The following is a 27,353-nucleotide window of genomic DNA, read 5'->3' on the forward strand; positions in this document are numbered from 1 at the left end:
GATGAGATTCCTTGGGGTTTGATTGAAACCTTGCACATAGCCCCACACTGAAGACAATATCAGGTCTACTGGCAGCCAGGTAGAGAAGAGACCCAATAATGTCTCTATAAATGGTTTGATTCACAGGAGAGCCAGATTCATCCATGTCCAGTCGAGTAGCAGTAGCAATGGGAGTATCAATTACTTTTGATGCTTCCATATCAAACCTCTTCAGAAGCTCCTTGATGTATTTCTGCTGGCAGATGAATGTACCATTTGTGGACTGCTTCACTTGAAGACCCAGGAAGAAATTCAACTCACCCATCATGCTCATCTCAAACTCACTTCCCATGAGTTTGGCAAATTCTTCACACAGTGCATCAGTTGTTGCCCCAAAAATGATATCATCAACATATACCCAAACGATGAGCAGGTTCCTTCGTCGTTTCTTCAAGAACAAGGTGTTGTCAATTTTTCCTCTTGTAAAACCATTTTCTAAGAGAAATTTTGACAGCCTTTCATACCAAGCTCGAGGAGCTTGCTTCAATCCATACAGTGCCTTGTCCAATTTAAACATATATTCAGGGTGTTCATGACATTCAAACCTTAGAGGTTTCTTTACATAGACTTCTTCCTTAAGAAATCCATTCAGAAATGCACTTTTGACATCCATTTGGAACAAAGAGAATTCCATATGTGATGCAAAGGCAATTAGGATTCTGATAGCTTCCATGCGAGCAACTGGAGCAAACGTGTCATCATAATCAATTCCTTCCTCCTGATTGTAACCTTGAACCACTAGCCTAGCCTTGTTCCTTGTAGTGTTTCCATGTTCATCAAGCTTATTCCTGAAAACCCACCTGGTTCCTATGATGGTTCGATATGAGGGTTTTGGTACCAGGTGCCGTACATTGTTCCTTTTGAGCTGATGCAACTCATCTTGCATGGCAGTGATCCAGTCTGCATCCTTTAGGGCTTCCTTGATGTTTTTGGGTTCTATTTGGGAAAGAAAGGCTGAGAAGGCAAGTGAATTTATGGCTTTTGATCTGGTTTGTACTCCTGAATCTAGAGGGGTGATTATGTTATCAAGAGGATGGGAGATTTTGTGTTTCCAGTTGGGCACTTGAATCTCATTCGTAGAGGAGCTAGGTAAGTCTGACTAGTTTTCTTACATTCTTCTCTCAGCAACCTGTGGAGTACCTTGAATTGCATCAACCACTCTTTCTTCAGCTTTAGTGGTTGCGATTGTGGCACCTGGTTCCTCTCCAGCTGAAGAAACTCCATTATCTTCACTTGGCTCCTTTACTTGACTCATCATGTCTGCCTTTCCGTTTGCCATATCTATGACTTCACCTGGAACTGACAAAGGCTCTCCATCTTGAGCACCCTTGTTACTTCTCTCACAAGAAAGATAGGACTCGGGACTCGTCAAAGATTACATGTACACTCTCCTCTACACACTGAGTTCTCTTATTGTATACCTTGTACGCTTTACTTTGAGAGGAATATCCCAAGAAAATTCCTTCATCACTTTTGGCATCGAATTTTCCAAGCTGGTACTTTCCATTGTTGAGAACATAGAATTTGCACCCAAATGTTCTTAAGTGAGTCAGCTTGGTCTTCTTCCATTCAGCAACTCATAGGGAGTTTTGTTCAAGAGAGACCTGATCATGCACCTGTTTACCAAGTAGCAGGCAGTGTTAACAGCTTTAGCCTAGAAGTTCTTCGCTATCCCACTATCGATCAGCATTGTCCTTGCCATTTCTTCAAGAGTTCTATTCTTTCTTTCCACAACTCCATTTTTCTGTGGAGTTCTGGGGGCGGAGAAGTTATGGGTAATGCCATTCTCGTTGCAAAAATCATCAAACTTGGCATTGTCAAATTCTGTCCCATGATCTGATCTTATGCAGGTTACTTTTGAATCCATCTTCACCTGAATTTTCTTCACAAATGCTACAAAAACTTCAAAAGTTTCATCTTTTGTTCTGAGGAACAAGGTCCAAGTGAATCTCGAATAGTCATCCACTATCACAAAAATGTATCTTTTTTCTCCTCTACTTTGCACTCTCATAGGCCCACATAGATCCATGTGAAGGAGATCAAGTGGTTTTGAGGTGCATACATCCTTCTTTGGTTAAATGAAGATTTCACATGCTTCCCTCTGGCGCAGGCATCACAAACTTTGTGCTCCATGAACTTTGATTTGGACAGACCACGAACCAGGTCCTTCTGAACTAGCTTATTCAGTAGAGAAAAGCTTTCATGCTCCAGTCTTCTGTGCCATATTTCAGCATCATCATCAACAACTTTCAAGCAACTCAGATCACCACTTTGTAGGGATTCAAAATCAGCAACGTAGATGTTCTTGTATCTTTTGGCCACCAGTACCGCTTCACCCGTTACTACATTAGTAACTGTGCATATTTTTGACAAGAAATCCACCTTGTTTCCTTTATAACATATTTGAGAAATACTCAAGAGACTGTACTTGAGGCCATTGACGTAGTACACATTCTCAATTGAGTGAGTGAGTGATTTCCCAATTTTTCCAACTCCAACAATGTACCCCTTTTTCCCATTGCCAAATGATACACTCCCTCCTTGCAGGGCTTTTAGTGAAAGAAAGTCCATGGTGTTCCTAGTCATGTGCTTTGAACATCCACTATCCATGAACCATTGTTGACTACTTCCTTTCATTGTTCCCGGCACAAGGAAATCAAGATTTAGTTTTAGGAACCCAAGCAAGTTTGGGTCCCTTGTAGTAGGCAAGAGGATGAATAAGAGCTCTTTTAGTCCATGCAGGTAACATGCATTTTTTATGGGTGGCACCTGGTCCCTTTTCAGTAGTTACTTTTTCAGCAAACACTTTGTTTTTCTGAAGAGACTGGACCCTAGCTTGGCAATTTTCTATGAAATGCCCATTGTTCCCACAATGGGTACAAAGCCAATTATCCGGTACAATAACATACTTGCTATGGGGTTGTAAGGAGTTCTCTCCCTTTGAAACCCTATTCCCTGCCCGTTTCCACTATTATTAACATACATGGCAGTAATAGCTTTCGAGGACCACGTCCACTTAAGGGACTTCTCAAGATCATTTTTTACTCTTTCTAGTTCTGCTTGGAGCTGCCTATTTTTCTCAAGTTCAGCACACAAACTAGTTCTCAGAGCATTTAACTCGTTTTCAAGCTTAATGTGTGCCTCACTAGCTACCTCTTTCCTTTTATCAGAATTTCCAGGCCTACACTCAGCTCCAAGTTCCTATATAGTTTCGCTCAAGTGTACAATCCCTATTAAGAGGTAATCTCTCTCCTCCTCAATAGTATTCACTCTCTCCACTAAAGCATCTATCTTTACTTAAATTCTCAATGATTTCTTTTAAGTCAACGACTACAACCACCAAATCATCTCTTTCATGTTCTATACTAGCAATTTTTTCAGTTAGAACCATTTTTTCATTCTCTAAATTGCTTATGGTTTCCTTCAGATCAACTACACACACTACCAAATCATCTCTAGTTTGTTCAGCTTCTCCTAGTTCTAAGGTCAAGGCATCTTTATCCTCTACAAGACTATGATAGGCATCAATTAATACACTTGCTAATGACATGAATTTCTTAGGGGAGTAAGATTTCAGATTTCTCTGAACATCCCTGAAGTTTACCTCATCATTGTCATCATCTTCATCATTGTCTGATTGTGCCATCAAAGCGAATATTGAATCATATTCATTTCTTTAAATTTCAACTGCCATCATAGAACTATCACCTGCACTAGTTTCTTCCTCAGACTCACTGGAGGAATCTCCCCGTGCTGCAAGAGCTTGCTTCACAACATTATCAGCAAATCTTTTCCTTTTGAAATGTTTGTCAGGAACCGGGTTCCTCTTTGCTGTTTTATCAGGGTTGTATTTGAAGTGTTCTTGCTTCAGGAGAGGGCAATCTTTGATGAAATGCCCTAGCTTTCCACACTTATGACAGAGGTCATAATTCTTTGGTCGGCTAGTGGTGCCCCTTTTTGGTATCCCTCCATTTCTTCCGACCATCTTCTGAAACCTTTTGGTTAAGTAAGCCATGTCACTGTCCTCCTCACTTGAGTCATTGCTTTCAGCTTCGAGTACCAGGTTCTTCTTCTTATTTGGTTCTCTGCTTTCACTTTCTACCTTCTTCTTCATTTTGTAGGTTTTCAGATTTCTAATTAGCTCATCTATGGTCAGCTCCTGCAGGTCCTTTGCTTCAGTGATAGCATTCACCTTACTTTCCCATAAACTAGGTAGGATAATAAGAATTTTCCTCACGAGCTTGTTCCTGGGAATGACTTCACCGAGTGAGTGTAGTTCATTTATGATGGAAGTGAATCTTGTATGCATGTCTTGAATAGATTCATCGTCCTTCATCCTAAAGAGCTCATACTCGGTGGTAAGCATGTCAATCTTAGATTGCTTTACTTGAGTGATTCTCTCGTGTGCTGTTTGCAAAGCTTCCCATATTTCCTTGGCGGATTGACAAGCTGAGATCATGTTGTATTCATCAGGTCCTATGCCACACACCAAAATTTTCTTGGCACAAAAATTCTTCTCCAGAGCTTTCCTATCTGCATCGTTGTATTCTTTCCAGGTCTTTGGCATCGTCACTGGAGGGTCTCCAACCTTCTTTGTTGGGACATATGGACCATCACATATAACATCCCACAACTCAGAGTCTTCTGCCATGATAAAATCATGCATTCTTGTCTTCCACCACCCATAGTATTGCCTATTGAACCTGGGTGACCTATACGTAGACTGACCTTCTTCAAAATTTGGTGGAGCAGCCACAATGATCCTTCCTAGGTGTTAGCCTGATAGAAAGAACCCGCTCTGATACCAATTGATAGAATATATGAGTCCACCAAACTATATAGAGACCAGGTCCTCTATGAGTTTCCACTGAGAAGCTAATAAAACAGTAAGTAAATAAGACAAGGAGTTTTTATGTGGGAAAATCCCTGCTCAAGGGGATTAAAAACCATGACCTACACTGGTAGGATTTCAACTTCACTATGAGAAACTTTTAGATTACAACCTATGCAATCTAGGAATTAAACTCTTAATCACTCACTAACTTGTAATACACCTATTACAAGCCACTTTGCAATACACCTATTACAAAGACTTCAACTCATGACTAACTCTAGTCACGACACAAATACTAAGGGTTTTGGGTTTTACAAGGGGGTTCCTAAGCAACGCTTCTAGATAAGCAAATTAGGAATTACAATGAAGAATAATTACAAAGTTACAACTCAACTAAGGACAACAAGATACTAGATTTAGGAACTGGTCCGTAGTAGTGTTAAACTTTGTTCTTGATGCACTTGAGAATTGAATGCTTGATCAGTGAACAGTTGGAGTGCTTGAATGCTCAAGTTGATTCTCAAGTGTTCAAGTAATGTTTTGTTGTAGTGCACTTGTTAATACAACATAGATGACATCACTTGAGTGATGTAATCACTTGGTAGGTCGAATTAGAAGTGACTGCAGAACCTGCACTGCACTGTTTCTGTGTACAGTGCAGGCAGTCACTTTCCTGTGTAGACAGTTGACTTCGTACTGCTGTCAGGGAAACACAAGGGTATCAGGTATCTGTGTTGATTCTCTATCTTCTGAAGTCGTAGTAGTTCTCATTAGCTGGAATCCGTTTATTTGAGTTGAGTACCAAATGAGTCAGGTTCCTTATCTGGCTCTTTGACAGTAAGTTTGTTAGATCATCAAAACACAAAGCTAAGGCATTGTAAATCCATCAATCCTCCACTATTAGAGGAATTTGGGGTGCCAGGCTGGATGACTGTGCTGCAACAGCACTGGATAAGTCAGACAGCTTTGTAGTGGCTGTCTGCATCTAGTTGTTGAGGCTTGCCACTGTCTGGGAGACTCACAGCGCAGATAATGGATGAGTGGGCGTGGGCACCGACTTCAAAGCCGAGGTGGAAGGCACTGATGCTGAAGGATCTTAAGAAGGAGGTGGAGGCATGGCACCTGCACTGGCAGAAGGCACTGCTGAAGTGGAAGGCATATCTGCTGACCTTGCAGCTACCACCAAAGGCTCATTAGACTGCCCTACGGTAGTAGTCGGCTGACCCTTTTTCTTCCGGTTCCTCGGGTCCATCAGAGAATACCAAGAGAAAGGCTTCTTTGCCCGAACCTTGGTGTCAAAGTCCCTCGGCTCCAACCCTGCATCCGTAAGGTACTCAGTGATAGTGTTGGGATACGGGTAGGAGGTATTAGCTTGACTGGCAACCACATACATGTTGGCCGACATCACGACACCCACATTGATTGGGTACCCAGCCATGATAGAGGCTACTAGTACTACCCGCTGAATATGGAGATTTGTTTCATTCTGGCATAGATCTAGTCTGTTGCATACGAAAGTTTGCCTTCCCTTTGCATCAAAGTTCAGGGTATTCCTGTGAATAGAAACCCCTGCTGTGATCCATGGTGGTAGTGGTCCCAGGGCAGCAAGAATATCATCTAGCCATGGGCGAGCTGCATCTCCCATAGCCAGCTTTTCAAAATACTGCACAGTTTCAACATCCTCAAACCCTGAGTAGGTGTTCAAGGTTGATGGGTTTACAGTACCTTAGCTTTATGTTTTGATGATCTAACAAACTTACTGTCAAAGAACCAGATAAGGGACCTGACACACTTGGTACACAACTCAATCAACAGACTCGAGCTAATGTGAGTTTCTATGACTTCAGAAGATAAAGAATCAACACATGGACCTGATCCCCTTGTATTTCCCTGATAGCAGTACGAAGTCAACTATCTACAGCTGGAAAGTGACTGCCTGCACTGTACACGTAAACAGTGCAGCACAGTACTGCAGTCACTCCCTTTTGACCAAACAAGTGATTACATCATTCAAGTGATGTCATCCAAGTTGTATTAACAAATATTATTATAACAAATCATCACTTGAACACTTGAGAACTCATTCAAGCACTCCAATCGTTCATAGTCAAGCATTCAATTCTCAAGTGCAATCAAGAACAAAGTACAACACTACTACAGACCAGTTCCTACAACAAGTATTTTGTATGTCCTTAGTTGAGTTGTAATTTTGTAATTGTTCTTCATTGTAATTCCTACTTTTCTTATCTAGAAGCTTTAATTAGGAACCCCTTGTAAACCATAAACCTTCAGTATTTGTGTTGTGACTAGAGTTAGTCATGAGTAAAAGTCTTTGTAATAGGTGTATTGCAAAGTGGCTTGTAATAGGTGTATTACAAGTTAGTGAGGGATTAAGAGTTTAATTCCTAGATTGCATAGGTTGTAATCTAAAGTTGCTCATAATGAAGTTGAATTCCTACCAGTGTAGGTCATGGTTTTTATCCCCTTGAGCAGGGATTTTTCCACGTAAAAGTTCCCTGTTCCATTTACGGTTTCATTAGCACTACTAGTGGAAACCTATAGAGGACCTGGTCTATATATAGTTTGGAGGACTCATATATTCTATCAATTGGTATTAGAACGGGTTCTTTCTATCAGGTTAACACCTAGAAAGGATCCTTGTGGCTGCTCCACCAAATTTCAAAGAGGGTCAATCTACATACAGACCACCTAGGTTCAATGGGCAATACTATGGGTGGTGGAAGACAAGAATGCATGATTTTATCGTGGCAGAAGATTCTGAGTTGTGTGATGTTATTTGTGATGGTCCTTATGTCCCAACGAAGAAGGTCGGAGACCCTCCAGTAACGATGCCAAAAACCAGAAAAGAATACAACGATGCAGATAGAAAAGCTGTGGAGATAAACTTTCATGCCAAGAAAATTTTGGTGTGTGGCATAGGACCTGATGAATACAATAGGATCTCAGCCTGTCAATTTGCAAAAGAAATATGGGAAACTTTGCAAACAGCACACGAGGGAACCACTCAAGTAAAGCAATCTAAGATTGACATGCTCACCACTGAGTATGAGCTCTTCAGAATGAAGGACGATGAATCCATTCAAGACATGCACACAGGATTCACTTCCATCATAAATGAGCTACACTCGCTTGGTGAAATCATTCCTAAGAACAAGCTCGTGAGTAAAATTCTCAGTGTTTTGCCCAGTTCATGGGAGAGTAAATTGAATGCCATTACTAAAGCAAAGGATTTGCAGGAGCTGACCATAGATGAGCTAGTTGGAAATCTGAAAACCTACGAAATGAAGAAGAAGAAGGACAGTGAAAGAAGAGTACCAAAGAAGGAAAAGAACCTGGTACTCAAAGCTGAAAGCAATGACTCAAGTGAGCAGGACAGTGACATGGCTTACTTAACTAGAAGGTTTCAGAAAATGGTCAGAAGAAATGGAGGGATACCAAAGAGAGGCAGTTCCAGCAAACCAAAGAATTATGACCTTTGTAAATATGGAAAGCCAAGGCATTTTATCAAGGATTGTCCTCTCCTAAAGCAAGAACACTTCAAGCACAAATCTGATAAAGCAGCCAAGAGGAACCCGGTTCACGACAAACACTTCAAAAGAAAGAATGCAGCTGACAATGTACTGAAGCAAGCTCGTGCAGCATGGGGAGATTCCTCCAGTGAGTCTGAAGAAGAAAGTGATGCAGGTGATAGTTCCATGATGGCAGTTGAAAGTGAAGCATATAAATATGATTCAATATTTGCTTTGATGGCTCAATCAGACAATGATGAGGTAAACTTTAGGGATATTCAGAGAAATCTGAAATCCTACTCTCCTAAGAAACTCATGTCATTAGCAAATGTGTTAATGGATACCTATCATAGTCTTGTAGATGATAACTGTGCCTTAACCATAGAGTTAGGAGATGCTGAACAAACTAGAGATGACTTGGTAGTTTGTGTGGTTGATCTGAAGGAAACCTTAAGTAATCTGGAAAATGAAATGGTGGTTCTAATTGAAAAAATTGCTAGTATAGAACATGAAAGAGACGATTTGACCTAAAAAAAACCATTGAAAATTTCAGTAAAGAAAAGAATGACTTAGCGGAGAAAATTGATGCCTTGAGCAAGAAAGAGATGACCTCTTAGTTGTGATTATAGATTTGAAGGAAACAATAGAGGAACTCAAAGCAGAATGTCGTTCTGGAAACTCTAATAAAGGAAAATGTGTTTCTAGGGAAGCACATATCAGGCTAGAAAATGAATTAAATGTTGTAAAAACCAGTTTATGTGCTGAACTTGAGAAAACTAGACAACTTCAAGCAGACTTGGAAAGAGTAACAAATGACCTTGAAAAGTCTCTTAAGTGGACCTGGTCCTCAGATGCTATTACTGCCATGTATGTTAAGAATGGTGGAAACAAGCAGGGAATAGGGTTTCAAATGGAGAGAACCCTTATAACCCTCATAGCAAGTATGTTACCGTACCCGATAATTGGCTGTGTACCCACTGTAGGAACAATGGGCATTTTAAAGAAAATTGCCAAGCCAGGATTCAGTCTCTTCAGAAAAACAAATTTTTTGCTGAAAGAGTAACTGCTGAAAAGGGACCAGGTGCCACTCATAAAAAACGCATGTTACCTGCATGGACTAAAAGAGCACTTATTCATCCTCTTGCTTATTACAAGGGACCCAAACTTGCTTGGGTTCCTAAATCTAACCCTTGATTTCCTTGTGCAGGGAACAACGAAAGGAAGCAACCAACAATGGTTCATGGACAGTGTATGCTTAAAGCACATGACTGGGAACACCATGGACTTTCTTTCACTAAAAGCCCTGCAAGGAGGGGGTGTATCCTTTGGCAATGGGAAAAAGGGATACATTCTTGGAGTTGGAAAGATTGGGAAATCACTCACTTACTCTATTGAGAATGTGTACTATGTCAATGGCCTCAAGTACACTCTCTTGATTGTTTCTCAAATATGTGATAAAGGAAACAAGGTGGAGTTCTTGTCAAAGATATGCATAGTTACTAATCTAGTAACTGGTGAAGTGGTACTTGTGGCCAAAAGATACAAGAATATCTACGTTGCTGATTTTGAGTCCCTACAAAGTGGTGATCTGAGTTGCTTGAAAGCAGTTGATGATGATGCTGAACTGTGGCACATAAGACTGGGGCATGCAAGCTTCTCTCTACTGAATAAACTAGTTCAGAAGGACCTGGTTCGTGGCCTGCCAAAGTCAAAGTTCAAAGAGCACAAAGTTTGTGATGCCTGCACCATAGGGAAGCATGTGAAATCCTCATTCAAGCCAAAGAAGGATGTCAGTACCTCAAAACCACTTGATCTCCTTCATATGGATCTATGTGGTCCTATGAGAGTGCAAAGCAGAGGAGGAAAAAGATACATTTTTGTGATAGTGAATGACTATTCCAGATTCACTTAGACTCTGTTCCTTAGAATAAAAGATGAGACTTTTGAGGTTTTTGTAGCCTTTGTAAAGAAAATTCAAGTGAAAATGGAATCAAAAGTAGCATGTATTAGATCATATCATGGAACAGAATTTGACAATGCTAAGTTTGATGATTTCTGCCACGAGAATGGCATTACCCACAACTTCTCAGCCCCCAGAACTCCACAACAAAATGGAATTGTGGAAAGGAAGAACAGAACCCTTGAAGAAATGGCAAGGACAATGCTCGATAGTGGGATTGCTAAGAACTTCTGGGCTGAAGTTGCAAACACTTCCTGCTACTTGGTGAACAGGTGCATGATCAGGTCTCTCTTGAACAAAACTCCCTATGAGTTGCTGAATGGAAGGAAGCCCAAGTTGATTCACATAAGAACATTTGGGTGCAAATGTTATGTTCTCAACAATGGAAAGGATCAGCTTGGAAAATTCGATGCCAAGAGTGATGAAGGAATCTTCTTGGGATATTATTCTCAAAGTAAAGCTTACAAGGTCTACAATAAGTGGACTCAGTGCGTAGAGGAGAGTGTACATGTAATCTTTGACGAGTCCTACCTTTCCTATGAGAAAAGCAACAAGGGTGATCAAGATGGAGAGCCTCTGCTAGTTCCAGGTGAAGTCATTGATATGGCAAATGGAAAGGCAGACATGATGAATCAAGTGAAGGAGCCAAGTGAAGACAATGCAGTCTCTTCCTCATCAGCCGGAGAGGAACCAGGTACTACAATTACAACCACTGAAGCTGAAGAAAGAGTGGTTGATGCAGTTCAAAGTACTCCACAGGTAGCTAAAAGAAGAATGCAAGGGAACCAGTCAGATTTACCCAGCTCCTCTTCAAATGAGGCTCAAGTGCCCAACTGGAAACACAAAATCTCCCGTCCTCTTGACAACGTAATTACCCCTCTAGATTCAGGAGTGCAAACCAGATCAAAAGCCAGAAATCCACCTGCCTTATCAGCCTTTCTTTCCCAAACAGAGCCCAAAAACATTAAGGAAGCCTTAAAAGATGCATACTGGATCACAACCATGCAATATGAGTTGCATCAGTTCGAAAGGAACAACGTATGGCACCTGGTACCTAGACCCTTAGATCGAACCATCATAGGAACCAGGTGGGTGTTCAGGAATAAGCTTGATTAACATGGAAACACTAAGGCAAGGCTAGTGGTCCAAGGCTATAATTAGGAGGAAAGGAATTGATTATGATGAGACTTTTGCTCCGGTTACTCGCATGGAAGCTATCAAAATCCTCATTGCCTTTGCATCACATATGGAATTCACTCTGTTCCAAATGGATGTCAAAAGTGCATTTCTGAATGGCTTCCTCAAGGAAGAAGTATATGCAAAGCAACCTCCAGGTTTTGAATGTCAAGAACACCCTGAATATGTGTTCAAATTGGACAAGGCACTATATGGGTTGAAGCATGCTCCTCGAGCTTGGTGTGAGAGATTGCAATGTTTCTCTTAGAAAATGGTTTTACAAGAGGAAAAATTGACAACACTTTGTTCCTGAAGAAACGGGGGAGGAACCTGCTCATCGTTCAGGTATATGTTGATGATATCATTTTTGGGGCAACAGCTGATTCACTGTATGAACAATTTGCAAAACTCATGGGAAGTGAGTTTGAGATGAGCATGATGGGTGAGTTGAATTTCTTCTTATGTCTTCAAGTGAAGCAGTCCACAAAGGGTACATTCATTAGTCAGCAGAAATATATCAAGGAGCTTCTGAAGAGGTCTGATATGGAAGCATCAAAAGTGATTGACACTCCCATTGCCACTGCTACTCGACTGGACATGGATGAATTTGGCTCTCCTGTAAATCAAACCATGTATAGAGGCATTATTGGTTCTCTTCTCTATCTCAGTGCCAGCAGACCAGATATTGACTTTAGTGTGGGGCTATGTGCATGGTTTCAGTCAAATCCCAAGGAATCTCATCTGAAGGCTGCTAAGAGAATTTTGAGATCTTAAGGGAACAGAGGACATGGTCCTGTACTACCCTTCAGGTGACAATTTTAATCTTATTGGATATGCTAACGCTGACTATGTAGGTTATCTTGTGGACAGGAAAAGTACTTCTGGAATGGCTCACTTTCTAGGATTATGCCTCATCTCATGGGGCACAAGGAAGCAGAATTCAGTTGCTCTTTCAACAGCTGAAGCAGAATATGTTGCTGCAGCTTCCTGCTGTGCTCAGCTCCTATGGATCAAACAACAATTGGAATATTTTAGTGTGTATACTGACTATGTGCCTCTTCTATGTTATAATACCAGTGCACTCAACATGGCCAAGAACCCGATTCAGCATAAAAGAACCAAGCACATTGATGTGAGACATCATTTTCTTAGAGACAATGTGGAGAAGGGGCTTATCTGCATGAAGTCCTGTAGTACAGAAGACCAAATTGCAAATATCTTCACCAAAGCGCCGAGCAGAGAACATTTTGAGAGAAATAGGCTGGAGCTGGGGCTAATAAAGCCTAATTAAGAACCCGATGCCTACTATATGGCTATAAAAGTCACATTCAGGTAAAATTAGCTACAGTGTTTTCCGGCCAAGCCTAACTTACTTCAATACCATTGCAGGTAGACACACATGATGATTATAGAAGTTGTGGAAGCACTGCATGAGCGGTGAAATAGGATTGATAATTTTTTTGAAAGACAGGTTAAGAACCTGGTTCTTGTACCACAGGTTAGTGTCTTGTGCTTTTTCATACATATCTTAAAAGGAAACAAAAATTGAGTGCCATGTCATCAACTTTTTCAGACCCTGTATGTCACGTCTTTTCATTCAAATCCCTTCACTTCCCTCTGAAACGTTGCATCTACCCATAAAAGTAGCGCCATTCCAGAACCAATTTCTCTTTCCCTTACAATTGTCTCTTCTCTCATTAAAACCCTCTCATCACCTTGAACGATCATCTCTCTCTCTCTCTCTCTCTCTCTCTCTCTTTTCCTTCTCTTCAACCTTTCCATAACCTTCAAAATCGATCATCTGCCATGGCTGAAAGTCAAACTACCCTTCCCACATCTCCTGAGAAAACCCTCGACTCCTCTGCTCCTAGTAAAACCCCTCTCAACATTCCTCTTTCTACAAATGTTGAAACTGAAGCACCTAAACCTGATTCTCCTTCATCCTCCGTCTCTCTCACCACTCCCTCAGACCCTTCTCTCCCTCTAAGTGTTTAGAACTCAGAAACCCCTAAACTCGATAGTCTCTCGTCTCTGTCGCCTGAGATTTCCACAGAACAAAACAAAGATGGAGAACAAAGTGAGACTCCATAAGCAGAAAAGGTTTCTGAGGTTAGTATTGATCATTCTTCAGGTACTCCTGTCTCAGAGGTTGTTGCACCCATGAAATCTCTAGAGAAAGAAGACATAGAAAACATTTTGACCATCTCTGCTGAAGGGATAGTGTATGAGGTCACCTCTAATATGCCTGAGTCCTAGGGGGAAGAGACTCAGTCGTTAGTGGGAGAAGGAACTATGGTGCTCTTTAAAAATCCTGCACCAGAAGAAACTACTGGGACCCTTCTTGAAGGACCTGACCCCTCTCCCGAGGAAACAGGTCAAGGATCTTCTGCTCCTCACTTTGATGTTGAACCTTTGGACATTTTGGCTCCTGCTATGAGGTCAAGTGATAATGAAGATCAGGATAATGTTGCTCTAGATGCGTTCATTTCCAGAAGGAGGCCAGTGGCCACTCCTGAGCCCTCTCCTAAGTGACCTACTACGAGGTTGCAGAAAAAAAAAGCTCTTGAGTCTGCCCTGCAGAAGAGTAAAAGGAGTAGTAAGAAGAAGAAAAAGAGACTGGTGAAAAATAGAGAGGTTGTGTGTGACAAGAACATTCCTGTAGTGGAAGGGGATGAGGAAGCTGCAAAGAAACCAAGTTCCTTAGTCAAAAGATCTCAGAAAAAGAAGCGATCTGCTGAAAATGCTTCAGAGGAAGGTGCTACAACGCCAAGTTCAAAGTCAGTGAAAAGTAGTGACAAGTTGAAATAAGTAGTGGCTGAAAAGTCGTTGTCTGATGAGGATATCTTAGTGAAATCAAGTGGCGGAGGTAAGTCGAGTGTGAAGTTTGGTAAAAGAAGGTTGGAAACTGTAAGGGAACCCGATTCTGCGAAGAGAGTAAAACGTTAAAGTATGTCTGGTAAAGAAAGGCTGAGGTACCAAAAGGTTCTGTGGGGTCGCACTTTTGACCCAGAAATATTTGAGATGGCTGTATGAGGCAAATACTAGACATGGTCGAATTTCAACAGTGGGGACATCAATTCAAAGTGGATGTGCCAAAGGTCTATGAGAATGAGGTCCAAAGTTTCTATGCAGACCTCTTTACTGTTGAATCTGACCATATCTGTGCTCTGGTCAATGGAGTTCATATTGTTTTGGATGCTGCTCTGCTTGGAGACATACTTAAGGTTCCAGCTGATAGTATGTCCTCTGTCAAGGATGTGTGCGGCTCAAATTTTAGGCATGCTATTGTAAAGGAGGGCACAGTCCAGCATGGGGAATGGGTGCATAAGAAAGCTCTACTTCCTGTTTATCAGCTCCTGTTTGAGTTGGTAAACAAGGTCCTTCTACCCCGTGCTGAGAGGACGTCTATCACTTCCAAGTCTGATCTATATTTGATGGAAGCACTGGATGGGTTCCGATCTGTTAATCTGCCAGCCATAATGATTGAGCACATGTAAAAGGTAGCAACTTCCAAAGATGGAAACCATGGTCTTCCTTATGGATTTCTTCTCACGCATGTTTTCAAGTTCTTTGATGTGCCTTTGGGACAACCCAAAATAAGGACCAAGAAGCAGACCTTCTCTCAAACTACTTTGGAGGAATGTGAATGTGTTGAAAAAGGTGGAGGGGTAGGAAGTACTTCAACAATCTCCCAGCTTATCAATGCCCAGAATAGTGCTACTGAGGGGATTAGGAAGTTGAAGGCAAGGAATGCCATTCTGGAGAATCAGCAGGCTCAAGAGGCACCATGGTCAAATACAGGAGATTGCTCGTCTGACAAAAAAAATGCTGATCTCAGGAAACAGGTTGAGAACCTGAAGGAGAAACTGCTCGTAGAACAGATGTCGGCCAATGCTCGAATTGATCTCGTTCTCAACACTCTTGCTGTAGCTTCTAAGCCCTCTCCCTCTAATGTCCCCTAGGAAAATCCTTCAGTGACCAGTTTCTAGTTTAAACTCTTTTGATGTGATGACTTGTGGTAGTTGTTTTTTTTTTCTTTTGGGTATGGATGGAATTCACCCGTACTGTTCCTTCTGTTAACAGTCCGAATTTGCCTTTGCTGTAATGGCAAAGGCTTATGTTTTATAAATATTAATGAAAACTCTCCTCTTTTGCTATAACTACTTATGTTTCTCTGCTTCTCTTTTCTATCATGTGGTGTGCACATATGTGTCATGAGTTAGCTAGGCTAGACTTCTTTATGCTAATTGCTTGCTTGTGTATTTTTAATGATGCCAAAAGGGGGAAGTATAATTGAAACATGGATCTGATTAAGGGGGAAACATAGAGTCAGGGGGAACTTGTGAAGTTCCTGTTACTTCATCTGGTTTACTTTTCTCTGAATATAGGTTATTATTTTCTAAGTCTGTCATCAACAAAAAAGGGGGAAATTGATGGGTTTACAGTACCTTAGCTTTATGTTTTGATGATCTAACAAACTTACTGTCAAAGAACCAAATAAGGGACCTGACACACTTGGTACACAACTCAGTCAACAGACTCGAGCTAATGTGAGTTACTATGACTTCAGAAGATAAAGAATCAACACAGGAACCTGATCCCCTTGTGTTTCCCTGACAGCAGTACAAAGTCAACTGTCTATAGATGGAAAGTGGCTGCCTGCACTATACACGCAAACAGTGCAGCACAGTACTGCAGTCACTCCCTTTTGACCAACCAAGTGATTACATCATTCATGTGATGTCATCCAAGTTGTATTAACAAAGAGTATTACAACGAAACATCACTTGAACACTTGAGAACTCATTCAAGCACTCCAACCGTTCATCAGTCAAGCATTCAATTCTCAAGTGCAATCAAGAACAAAGTACAACACTACTACGGACCAGTTCCTACAGCAAGTATCTTGTATGTCCTTAGTTGAGTTGTAACTTTGTAATTGCTCTTCATTGTAATTCCTACTTTGCTTATCTAGAAGCTTTAATTAGGAATCCCTTGTAAAAACCATAAACCTTCAGTGTTTGTGTCGTGACTAGAGTTAGTCATGAGTTCAGTTCTTTGTAATAGGTGTATTACAAGTTAGTGAGGGATTAAGAGTTTAATTCCTAGATTGCATAGGTTGTAATCTAAAGTTGCTCATAGTGAAGTTGAAATCCTACCAGTGTAGGTCGTGGTTTTTTATCCCTTTGAACAGGGATTTTTCCACGTAAAAGTTCCTTGTTCCATTTACTTACTGTTTCATTAGCACTACCAATAGAAACCTATAGAGGACCTGGTCTCTCTATAGTTTGGTGGACTCATATATTCTATCAAAGGTGTTCTAGTCATATCTTACCTTCAGGTTCCTCACTTTTGTCACTTTGTTCCCTTTCTTTATGTGTGCCACATTGGCGTAGAATTCACGGACTCGATATTCCTTGGCGTCTACCACACTTTGGGTGAACCACGTCCACCCCTTCTGCTCCCGGAATTGTCTCAACACCTCCAGATTATATTCGTCAAGGTCTTGCAATACGAACTGACGCTCAAGAGTGAGCGATTTCACCGGCCACCACTCTCGGAAGCTAGTGAAGGCAGCTAGACTGACGAATCTATCTTCCTAAAATTCTTTCTTCTTCGACTTCTCAAGGTCGGCAACTCTGGTATCACCCCTTCGGCCATCATCCGGGATATCATCCACATCCACTGTAGTAGCTGGTGCATCGGGGGCATGTGTAGATGAGGGCTCTGAAGCCTGACTGTCACCTTCCGAACCCTCAGAAGTGCTCTCAGAGGTAGAAGGTTCATTTGGGAGTTGAAATCTCCCCTGGAGCTGCTATGGCTGTGATTGAACATCAGGCTGCTCTTGCACTGAGTCGCCCTATGATGCTTCCCTAGACGGGACATAAGAACTTGATTCAGCAGGCTCTACAGCTCTACCTCGGCCGTCAGTCGCCTTTTTTGATATAGCTCTTTGAAGGGCGAGGGGTAAGGTACTCTTTCCTTGGCCTCGGGAAGGTTCACCCCTCCCCTTTGATGTATCACCACGACCTCGGGATCCAACCTTTTCTATCAAACGAACAGCAACATGAGTCAGTTCTAGTTCAAGTGCAGATAAATAAACATAATAGAACAACATATGTTGCAGGGTGGAAGAGGGATCCGCACAATTGCAAGTGTGGTCCGTACAATTGCAAGTGCGGCCGCAGGTTGGGTTGTGCGGACCGCACAATTTTAAAGTGCGACTACAGTGATGCAACTGCGGTCCGCATAATTTGAGTGCGACGACAGAATTGAAGTGCGATCCACATATTTTTGAGTGCGGCTGCACAATTGGTACCTTAAAATGGAAACTCTCTGAAGATAGAGATTGCCCTGATCTGCGGCCGCACATATTTTTTTGTGGTCACGATTGAATTTCTGCGGTCTACACAATTTTAAGTGCGGTCCGCACAATCCTACCTAACAAAATGCCCTAATCTATACTTCTGCAGACCGCACAATTCCTTATACGGGCGCATATTTCAAAATTTAATCCGGTAGAGTCCTTTAGGGCTTCGATTTTATGCACAAATTGGACATGGTGATAGCAATTAAACATGATAAACCAAATACCCAGTTCCCATAGCAACTAGGAGTTTACCCAACACAATTTTCACCCCACATAGATATGAAATTTGACAATTGGTCTAAAATAACTAATAAATTGTAAACTAAACTAATAAAATTGAAGAATCCTAGAAGTGATTTGAACATACTAGTGATGAACCAGTGCTAAGGAATGATCACAGATGCGTGTTTAGGTGGTAGATGATTGCATCAGATGTGTGCAAAATTTTAGAGTTTTAGAGTGCTTAGAGAGGGAAAACCTTGTACAGTAGCCCAAGGCTATTATTTATACTAGCAGACACATTCTGGGAAACAAAGGAGGAGTGCGGCCGTAGAATTCCTTCTGCGTACCGCACTTAGTTACCTGAAGGCTCAGTGACCTTGATGATCTGCGGTCCGCACATTTTGTGGTGCAACCGTAGAGTTTGGCTGCGGACCGCATAATTTGGTGTGCGGCCGCAGAATGGCTAGTTCTCTGACAGATCAAACTTCAGAGACTTTGCATTTTCCATATCAAGTTGTACGATCCGCACAAGAATTGTGTGGCCGCAATTGCCTTCTGCTGTAGCACCCAAAATTGTGCGGTCTGCACTTTTTCCATACTTAGCCAATTTTTCTGAGCGCAGTTCCTGTAAAGCACACTCATTATTGCAACCCACTTCAAATCCAGTTAGCACAAAATAAGACCTATCTAAAGAAGAAGAAAATAAAAAAGAAAAAGGAAAAAAGAAACATGGGTTGCCTCTCAAGAAGCGCTTGATTTAACGTCGCGGCATGACACAGATTACCATCACTTGAAATGAATTACTGCCACGACATGGCCATCACCAACTTTTCCCAAATAATGCTTCACACGGTGACCATTGACTCTAAATACCTCATCATTTTTTTTCTTCAAGTCCAATGCACCAAAGGGTGTCACACCCACAACCTCAAACGGGCCACTCCATTTTGATTTTAACTTTCCGGGAAACATCCGTAACCGCAAGATCACCTTCTTTAATCTCTTTGTTCCGATTGTACTTATCATGAAGGTATTTTATCTTCTCGTTGTATAAGGACAAACTTGTATATGCATGGTACCGGAACTCATCCAACTCATTCAAATGTGCCACCCTCAAGTTGGCGGCGACATCCCACTCAAGATTCAACTTCTTTAAAGCCCACATGGCCTTATGCTCAAGTTCCATTGGAAGATGACAAGCTTTTTCAAACACCAACTGGGATGGAGACATTCCGATAGGTGTTTTGTAAGTCGTCCTATAAGCCCATAAAGCATCATCAAATTTCTTGGACCAATCTGTCCGGTTAGCATTCACTGTTTTGGATAAAATACTCTTTATCTCCCTGTTGGAGACTTCCACTTGACCGCTTTCTTATGGATGATAGGGAGTTGTGAATTTATGAGTGACACCATACTTGGTGAGTAAGGTGTCGAAGGCTTTGTTGCAAAAATGTGACCCCCCCCCCCCCCCATCAATTTTGATAGCCTTTGGAGTACCCAACCTTATGAAAATGTTCTTCTTCAAAAACGCCACCACACTTCTCGCTTCATTGTTTGGTAGAGCAATAGCCTCAACCAATTTGGACACGTAATCAACCGCGACCAAGATGTAGGTGTTTCCACAAGAACTCACAAAAGGACCTATGAAGTCAATACCCCACACATCGAAAATGTCAATCTCCAAAATGGTGGTGAGGGGCATTTCATTTTTCTTTGAGATTCCACCGTCCCTTTCACATTCATCAAAACGCTTGACTAGGTAACTTGCATCCTTGTAAAGAGTGGGCCAATAGAAATCGCAACTTAGCACTTTAGCCGCCGTTCTTGCTCCACCATAGTGACCACCATACAGTGAAGAATGACAAGCCCTAAGAATTTCTCATTGTTCCTCGTCCGGTACACATCTTCTAATCACCCTATTCGTACAAATCCAGAAAAGGTACGGTTCATCCCAATAATAGTCTTGACAATCCCGTTTGAGCTTCTTCCTTTGGTTTGAAGAGAACTCATCCGGGATGATACCACTTACAAAAAAATTTGCTAGATCCGCGAACCATGGCACCTCTTTCATTGAAATAGCCAAGAGTTTCTCATCGAGAAGGAGTCATTGATTTCAAGGCCATCATGCGGCCTCCCCTCCTCCTCCAAACGAGACAAGTGGTTTGCCACTTGGTTTTTACTTCCTTTCGATCTTGGATGTCTATATCAAACTCTTGTAACAAAAGCACCCATTTCAACAACCAGGCTTTGGAATCTTTCTTGCTCATAAGATAACGAAGAGCTGCATGATCCGTATGCACAATCACTTTTGCACCCATCAAGTACGGGCGGAACTTCTCAATAGCAAACATAATGGCGAGGAGCTCTTTCTCCGTAAATGTGTAGTTGACTTGGGCACTATTCATGGTCTTACTTTCATAATAGACCGGATGAAAAATATTGTTGATGTGTTGCCCCAAAATAGCCCCTACCGCTACATCACTTGCATCACACATGAGTTCAAAAGGAAAACTCCATTTGGAGCGGTGATAATGGGAGTAGTAGTCAACTTGAAATTTAGCAATTCAAAGGCTCTCATGCAATCATCATTGAAGTGAAACTTAGCATCTTTCTCCAAAAGCTTGCACAACGGGTTCACCACTTTAGCGAAATCCTTGATGAAACGCCGGTAAAATCCTGCGTGGCCTAAGAAACTCCGCACGGCTTTCACCGAAGTTGGAGATGAAAGTTTAGAAATCACCTCAATTTTTGCCTTGTCGACTTCAATGCCATTCTTTGAGATCTTGTGGCCAAAGAAAATGCCTTCCTTGGCCATGAAATGGCATTTCTGCCAATTGAGCACCAAGTTTGTTTCTTCACATCTTGCCAACACTTTATCCAAGTTTGCGAGACAATCATCAAAAGAATACCCAACCACCGAGAAGTCATCCATGAAGACTTCAAGGTAATCCTCCACCATGTCCGTGAAGATCGCCATCATACACCTCTGAAAAGTTGCCGGTGCATTGCACAACCCAATTGGCATCCACGCGAAGGCGAAAGTACCATAAGGACATGTAAAGGTAGTTTTCCCTTGATCCTCCGGAGTAATAAAAATTTGGTTGTAGCCGGAATACCCATCAAGGAAACAATAGAAAGCACAGCCGGCCAATCTATCAAGCATTTGATCTAGGAAGGGAAGTGGGAAATGATCCTTCCTTGTGACTTTGTTGAGCTTACGATAGTCCATACACACTCTCCACCCGATCAGCGTTCTTGTAGGAATCAACTCATTCTTATCATTGGTGACCACCGTCATGCCCCCTTTCTTTGGGACACATTGAACCGGAGAAGTCCACGAACTATCGCAAATGGGATAGACAACCCCGACATCCAACCACTTGAAGATATCCTTTTTGATAACCTCTTGCATGGCTTCATTAAGTCTCCTTTGATGTTCAATAGATGGTTTGGCACCTTCCTCCAAGTTAATCTTGTACATGCATAATGCGGGGCTTATCCCCCGAATATCCGCCAATGTCCATCCAATAGCCTTCTTCCTCTTTTGTAGCACTGCCAATGTAGATTCTACCTGTACGTTAGTCAAACAAGAGGAAAGAATAATCGGTAAAGTAGAAGAAGGGCCAAGAAACTCATACCGAAGATGAGGAGGCAATGGCTTCAACTCCAAGATGGGAGGCTCCTCAATTGAAGGCTTTGTTGGAGGAGTTGTTCTATTTTCAAGATCCAAGGACAATTTGCGAGGCACATAAGTGTACGACCTCATTCCTTGCAAAGAGTTTACACATTCCACGAAGCCCTCCATCTCTTCATCATCAAAGTTGAGCAAGACGGCCTCCAATGTATCATCAACATTCATCACATCACTTGTTTCATCCATAATCATATCGGTCACCAAGTCAACAAAAGAGCACACCTCATTGCTATTGGGTTGCCTCATAGAGTTACACACATGGAAAACCACTTTTTCATCACCAACCAGGAAGGTAAGTTCTATGTCTTCAATATTAACTAGAGCCTTCCCCATAGCAAGGAAAGGTCTCCCAAGAAAAATTTGCACCTCATAGTCATCCTCACAATCAAGAATAACAAAATCCGTCGGAAGAATGAATTTATCAACACGAACCAATACATCCTCAATCACTCCCAATGGTCTCCTCATGGTACGATCGGTCATTTGTAATCTCATAGATGTGGGTCTTGGTTTCCCAATTCCCAAAGTCTTGAAAATTGAATAGGGCATCAAATTGATACTTGCCCAAGATCACAAAGAGCTTTAGCAAACTCGACACTTCAATGGTACAAGGGATTGTGAAAGAACCAGGATCATCCAATTTAGGAGCCATTGAATGCACAATTGCACTCACTTGATGAGTCATTTTTATAGTTTCAGAATTCATCGACCGCTTCTTTGTCACCAAATCCTTCATAAACTTTGCATAACCGGGCATTTTCTCCAAGGATTCAACCAATGGCACATTGATTGATAGACTCTTCTTCATGTCAATGAACTTTTCTAATTGATTCTCGCCATTTTGCTTGGCAAGCCTTTGAGGATATTGAGGGGGAGGCCTAAGCATTGATTCCTTAGCCTTTTGCACTACCGGTTCCGGTATGTCAACAACGTGATCCCTAGACGGGTTCACTTCCTCTTGGGTTTCTTCCACATTGTCATCAATATCAATCCGCACTTTATCATTTGCTTGCACCATATTGTTTGGGGTCTCATCTTATTGTACCACTTGCTCATCATCCACAAGTTTCCTTTGACATGAGGTGGGTGCTTTCCCACCTTTTCCACTCCTTGTAGTAACAGCCATGGCATGTCCCGTGTGGTTCCTACCCTTTAGGTTCACCACCGTGTCACTTGGTAGTGCCCCCTTAGGATGAGTGTTTAGAGCTTGAGAGATTTGCCCCATTTGAACTTCCAAGTTGAGAATAGATGTGTTGAGTGAGGCTAGTTGGGCATCAGATTCGGCATTCTTCTCCATCATTTGTTTGAACATATTCTCAATTCGTCCCATCTCATTGTTGGAAGAACTTGGACCATGGGAAGGATAAAGAGGCGTGTTGCTCGGTTGATGATACATCGGGGGGCCTTTGAAAGCCCGACCCCCGATTGCCTTGATTATTGTTGCATCCCCCTTGGTTGTTGCCTCCCCAATATCATTGGTTGTTGCAACTCGAATTGCCTTGGTTATTTCCACCACTCCAATTTCCTTGATTGTTGTTATTATTCCAATTACCTTGATTGTTGCCACCACTCCAATTACCTTGGTTGTTAGAATTCCAATTACCTTTATTACCTTGAGTTCGCCATTGTTGTTGATTCGGGCCTTGAGAGTTGTGTCTTTGCCCTTGAAAGTTGTTCACATATTGCATTTCCTCCTCTTGTTCAATGTAACAATCATCTTGATCAAACCCACTATCTTCTTGCACATAATTCTCCATGCGGTTTTGCACTTGTGGACCCTTAGGTCTTCTCTTGTTCACCATCATACTAAATCCCTCCATGACATTAACTTGCTTAGGACTTTGCACTTGTTGAAGTTGAGCCTTGGCGAATTAATTCATTGTGGTAGTCACTCGACAATGGCTTGCCCATGATCATGCAATTCTTTATATAGGTGAATCACATTCGGATCCCCTTGAGGAACATTTGCTCTCTTTGCCATGCCGATGAAGTATCCGCTATTTCATCTAAAATATAACAAGCTTCCGCATACGGCGTTGTCATGAAATTTCCACGGGCAAGTTGATTGACCACGCACTGATTGGTAGTATTGATCCCCCGATAGAAAGTTTGTTCAATCATAGCCTCCGCATTTCATTATTGGGGCACTCTTTGACCATTTTTCGGTACCTCTCCCATATTTCATGCAGCGGCTCATTGGGCTCTTGTTTGAATGCTAGAATCTCGTCTCTAAGAGTAGCCATATGCCCGGGATAAAAGAACTTGGAAATAAATTTCTCCGCCAATGCATCCCATGTTTGGATGAAATGGTTTGGCAATCTCTCTAACAAATCCAAGGCGTTCCCCCCGTAGAGAGAAAGGAAATAGCCTCAACCTTAAAGCATCCTCGGAGACGTTTGTCTGTTTACTCCCCAACACGTGTCCACAAACCCCTTCAAGTGTTTGTATGAATTTTGACTCGGAGCCCCGGTGAAGAATCCCCGTTGCTCTAGCAATATGAGCATTACATTCGTGATTTGAATGTTGCCCTCCCTAATGCGGGGCGGGACTATGGCACTTGCATACCCTTCATTCGGCTACACCCGCTGTGGAGCCGCTCTTGGTGGAGGTGGGGGTGGAACTGGGACACTGTATTGAGGCAGTCGGCCTCTTCTATTTGCTTGAGGTTTAAGAGGAACCTCTTCAACTTGGTCATATTCAGCGTCCAAATCCTCTAAAGGGATGTTTCCGAGTTGATCATTATTGAGGGCCATTGTTGCACCTACAATTGATTCACAAAAATCAGTAACACAGAAGTAAAAGAAGATAATTCACACACAAAACAAAATATATATATCTATATCCGTTTTTAGCTCCCGGCAACGGCGCCAAAAACTGATCTCGTCCAAGTCACACCTCTATTTTAGGTTATGAAATGGTCGATGCAATAGTTATACCCAAAAAGGAGCCGGGGTCAAATTCCACAGAGAGCTATACGTGGGATTTAGGAGTATAGATTGCAGTGTTTGAGTATGAACTATATCAATTAACACTTCCACAAATTGGTGTTTGTTCTTTGTCTATTCTAATCTAAGATTGCAAGATTAAGAATTAAACTAAGAAATTGTTTTTGTTGTTGTTTTTCAAATGATATAAAAGGCCTAGGGCTATGACCTTCACCTAGGTGTGATGTTCACCAACCCAGCTACTCCCCGAGCAGAGGATGATGAGATCTAGTTGGAGGAGCCTGAGGGCGGTGACGCTGCTATGGACACAGAGATGTCCAAGGCCACATAGGGAGTCCTCTTTACTCTTTCCCTTCCTTACTCTTATTTTGTTAAGCATTGGGACAATGCTTATTCTTATTCGGGAGGTGGAGTTTAGTTGATTTGATACTTGACATTGGTTTGTAATAACTGATAACATTTTCTTTTTCTTTTCATTATGTACATATTCTTCTCCCTCTCTATTGATGTATATATTCTCTCTCTTTATCTCTCATTTTGTATATTCATTTATGCTTTTAGTAGCTTACTTGTAGCTTCTTTATTGTTTTCCTAATAGTTAATGTTTAGTCTAATAGCTTCTTGTTTACTTTAATAGATTCTTTTTAATCTAGTAGTTCTTTTCATGTTTAAGTGATCAATAAGCCTTTGGTTTTCTTAATGCCACGGTTCTTTCCAAAGGAGGTTTTTGTGTGAACCGGGTGACTCTTCCCAACGATGGATGGCGTGACAATCTTCTTAAGGGATTGAGTCCGTTTTTGGTGTTTAGGTAAGAATAGTAGTAATAATGAATAAAAAGACCTAATTGAGTCAAACTCGAAGTGTCAAACATGCTTCACTTGGTACCAACACACTTAACTACGTGCTTATGATTAAAAACAAGTTCTTGGAAAGAAATATCTCTAGTTAGTGACCTTCTGACTCTTGTGTTGGCTTAAGCAATCATCGAGTGGTTCAGTCAAATCATTAGTGATTTTCAATCTTGAATATGGTTGTTGTGGGCCCTCGACTCTATCCTCTTTAACAATCCAGTTATGCAAGAGGTAAGTTGTTTTTGTTGCAAGTCCAAGTACCCGTGCGAATGGTCAAGAACTTGCCCCGAATGTGTTTCTAGGCAAAATTTTAAGTTTCGCTTGGCCTGAGAAGTGATTGTAGGCTCTCCTTGACCCGCTTGAAAATTTTCCATGTCCCACCAATGTTGTTATCCCTAGTCAACCCATTTGAGCCTAAAACCTTTCTCATTTGATAACCATGTTACAAGTCTTTACCCGTTTTGTAGTGACCCTCTCTTGGCACCCGAGCTTTCCTTAACACTCTTGAGAAACAATTGGCTAAAATATAAGTTTGGGGTAGAGACGAGGAGTTTGAAAAAGTTATCAAGGCACAAAAAAAAAAAAGAAAAGGAAAGACAAAGAAAAAGGAAGAAAGAACAAAAAGAAGAATGCAAAAAGAAAGTGAATAAGATGAAGAGTTGAAGGGATTCAAAGAAAAGTAACGATGAAAAGCATGGAGAAAACAAAGAAGGAGAAAATGAATATCATGATCAAGAAAGAGTGATGTTAAGTCTCTCTAGTTCCCCTAAGGAAAAAGAAAATGCCTCAAAGAGTCGGCAAAATATGAGCCGAAAAGAGAAAATGGAGTGCTTAAGGAAAGATGAACCCATTCTATTCCAACATATCCAAACCCAGTCCAAAATCCTTCATTACATTCCGAAAAAACCCTACGTGATTTCAAGCCGAGTGAACTTACATTAGTGGTGATCTACATGAGGGGAAAGCATATGGTACTTAGAGACGTACTTGTGACATTCTTTTGAGAGAGATGAGCGAACTTTTCACAAATCTTTGAATTGAGTGCTACATTCTTAAGTGAGTTACGCTAACGGAGAGTAGAGGAGGAGGAGTTTGGGATCCACAGTGACCTACATGAAAGAGCAAGCTTCCTTGATGAATAAAGTCAACTCTTGATGATCAAGTGTCACATTAGAGCTATTTGTGCTTAAAACTTCAAATCATTGTCTTGTTGATAATTCATAAGTGTTGTGGGTAATTGTTGGTCTCAATTGATGTGTGATTGATGCATCTTAGATTAGCTGGAATAGATCTTAACTTGTGGAGGTGGATTACCTTATTTGCTTGAGGACAAGCAAAAACTTAAGTTTGGGGGAGTTGATAAGTGGGTATTTTGACTACTTATTAGCGCCTTTTAGCTTTCGTTTTAGTCCAAAAGTGTTTAATTGTATTCCCGAAAACTGATAAAATATGCTTAATTGCAGGAGTATTGGAAAATAAGCCACTAAGATGAAATCCAACTCAAGAAGGAGTGATCTGAACCCAATGACAAAATCAAGCACAGAAGCTCAAGTGTAGACCGCAGATTTCCATATGCGGCCGCAGATTGTGAAGGAAAATTTATCAGAGACCAAGTGAAAAGTGCGGTCCGCATATGAAATGTGCAGCCGCAGAAGCTATGCAAGAGCAGAAGTTCAGAGAGTGTTCATGTCAAGAATCAAAGGAAATGCAGAGTGCACAATTATCGTGCGGC

General features: G+C 41.5%; 1 protein-coding gene across 1 annotated transcript; it reads right to left on the reverse strand.

The window, feature by feature from the left end:
• Positions 1 to 1,147: 1,147 nt before the first annotated feature.
• Positions 1,148 to 4,690, reverse strand: LOC109213778. Its single transcript, XM_019377605.1, has 8 exons — positions 4,392 to 4,690; positions 4,100 to 4,286; positions 3,748 to 3,904; positions 3,380 to 3,543; positions 3,023 to 3,240; positions 2,102 to 2,254; positions 1,772 to 1,964; positions 1,148 to 1,378 (listed from the first exon to the last, which is right to left on the reverse strand). The coding sequence occupies exons 1-8, from the start codon at positions 4,688 to 4,690 to the stop codon at positions 1,148 to 1,150; spliced, it is 1,602 nt and encodes a 533-aa protein (XP_019233150.1).
• Between the last annotated feature and the right edge of the window lie 22,663 nt (positions 4,691 to 27,353).

The sequence above is a fragment of the Nicotiana attenuata genome, unplaced genomic scaffold (assembly GCF_001879085.1).
Source record: "Nicotiana attenuata strain UT unplaced genomic scaffold, NIATTr2, whole genome shotgun sequence".
Taxonomy (NCBI): domain Eukaryota; kingdom Viridiplantae; phylum Streptophyta; class Magnoliopsida; order Solanales; family Solanaceae; genus Nicotiana; species Nicotiana attenuata.

What these genes read in the sequence shown, in the direction of transcription:
- LOC109213778 (XM_019377605.1), bottom strand. Translation starts at nt 4,690, where the DNA reads ATGGCAGAAGACTCTGAGTTGTGGGATGTTATATGTGATGGTCCATAT. An exon ending in TGAGGAAGAAACTAGTGCAG is followed by an intron (nt 3,544 to 3,747) that starts GTGATAGTTCTA and finishes ATAGTCTTGTAG; the next exon opens with AGGATAAAGATGCCTTGACC. An exon ending in CTCCACAGAAAAATGGAGTT is followed by an intron (nt 1,379 to 1,771) that starts GTGGAAAGAAAG and finishes CTTTCTTGTGAG; the next exon opens with AGAAGTAACAAGGGTGCTCA.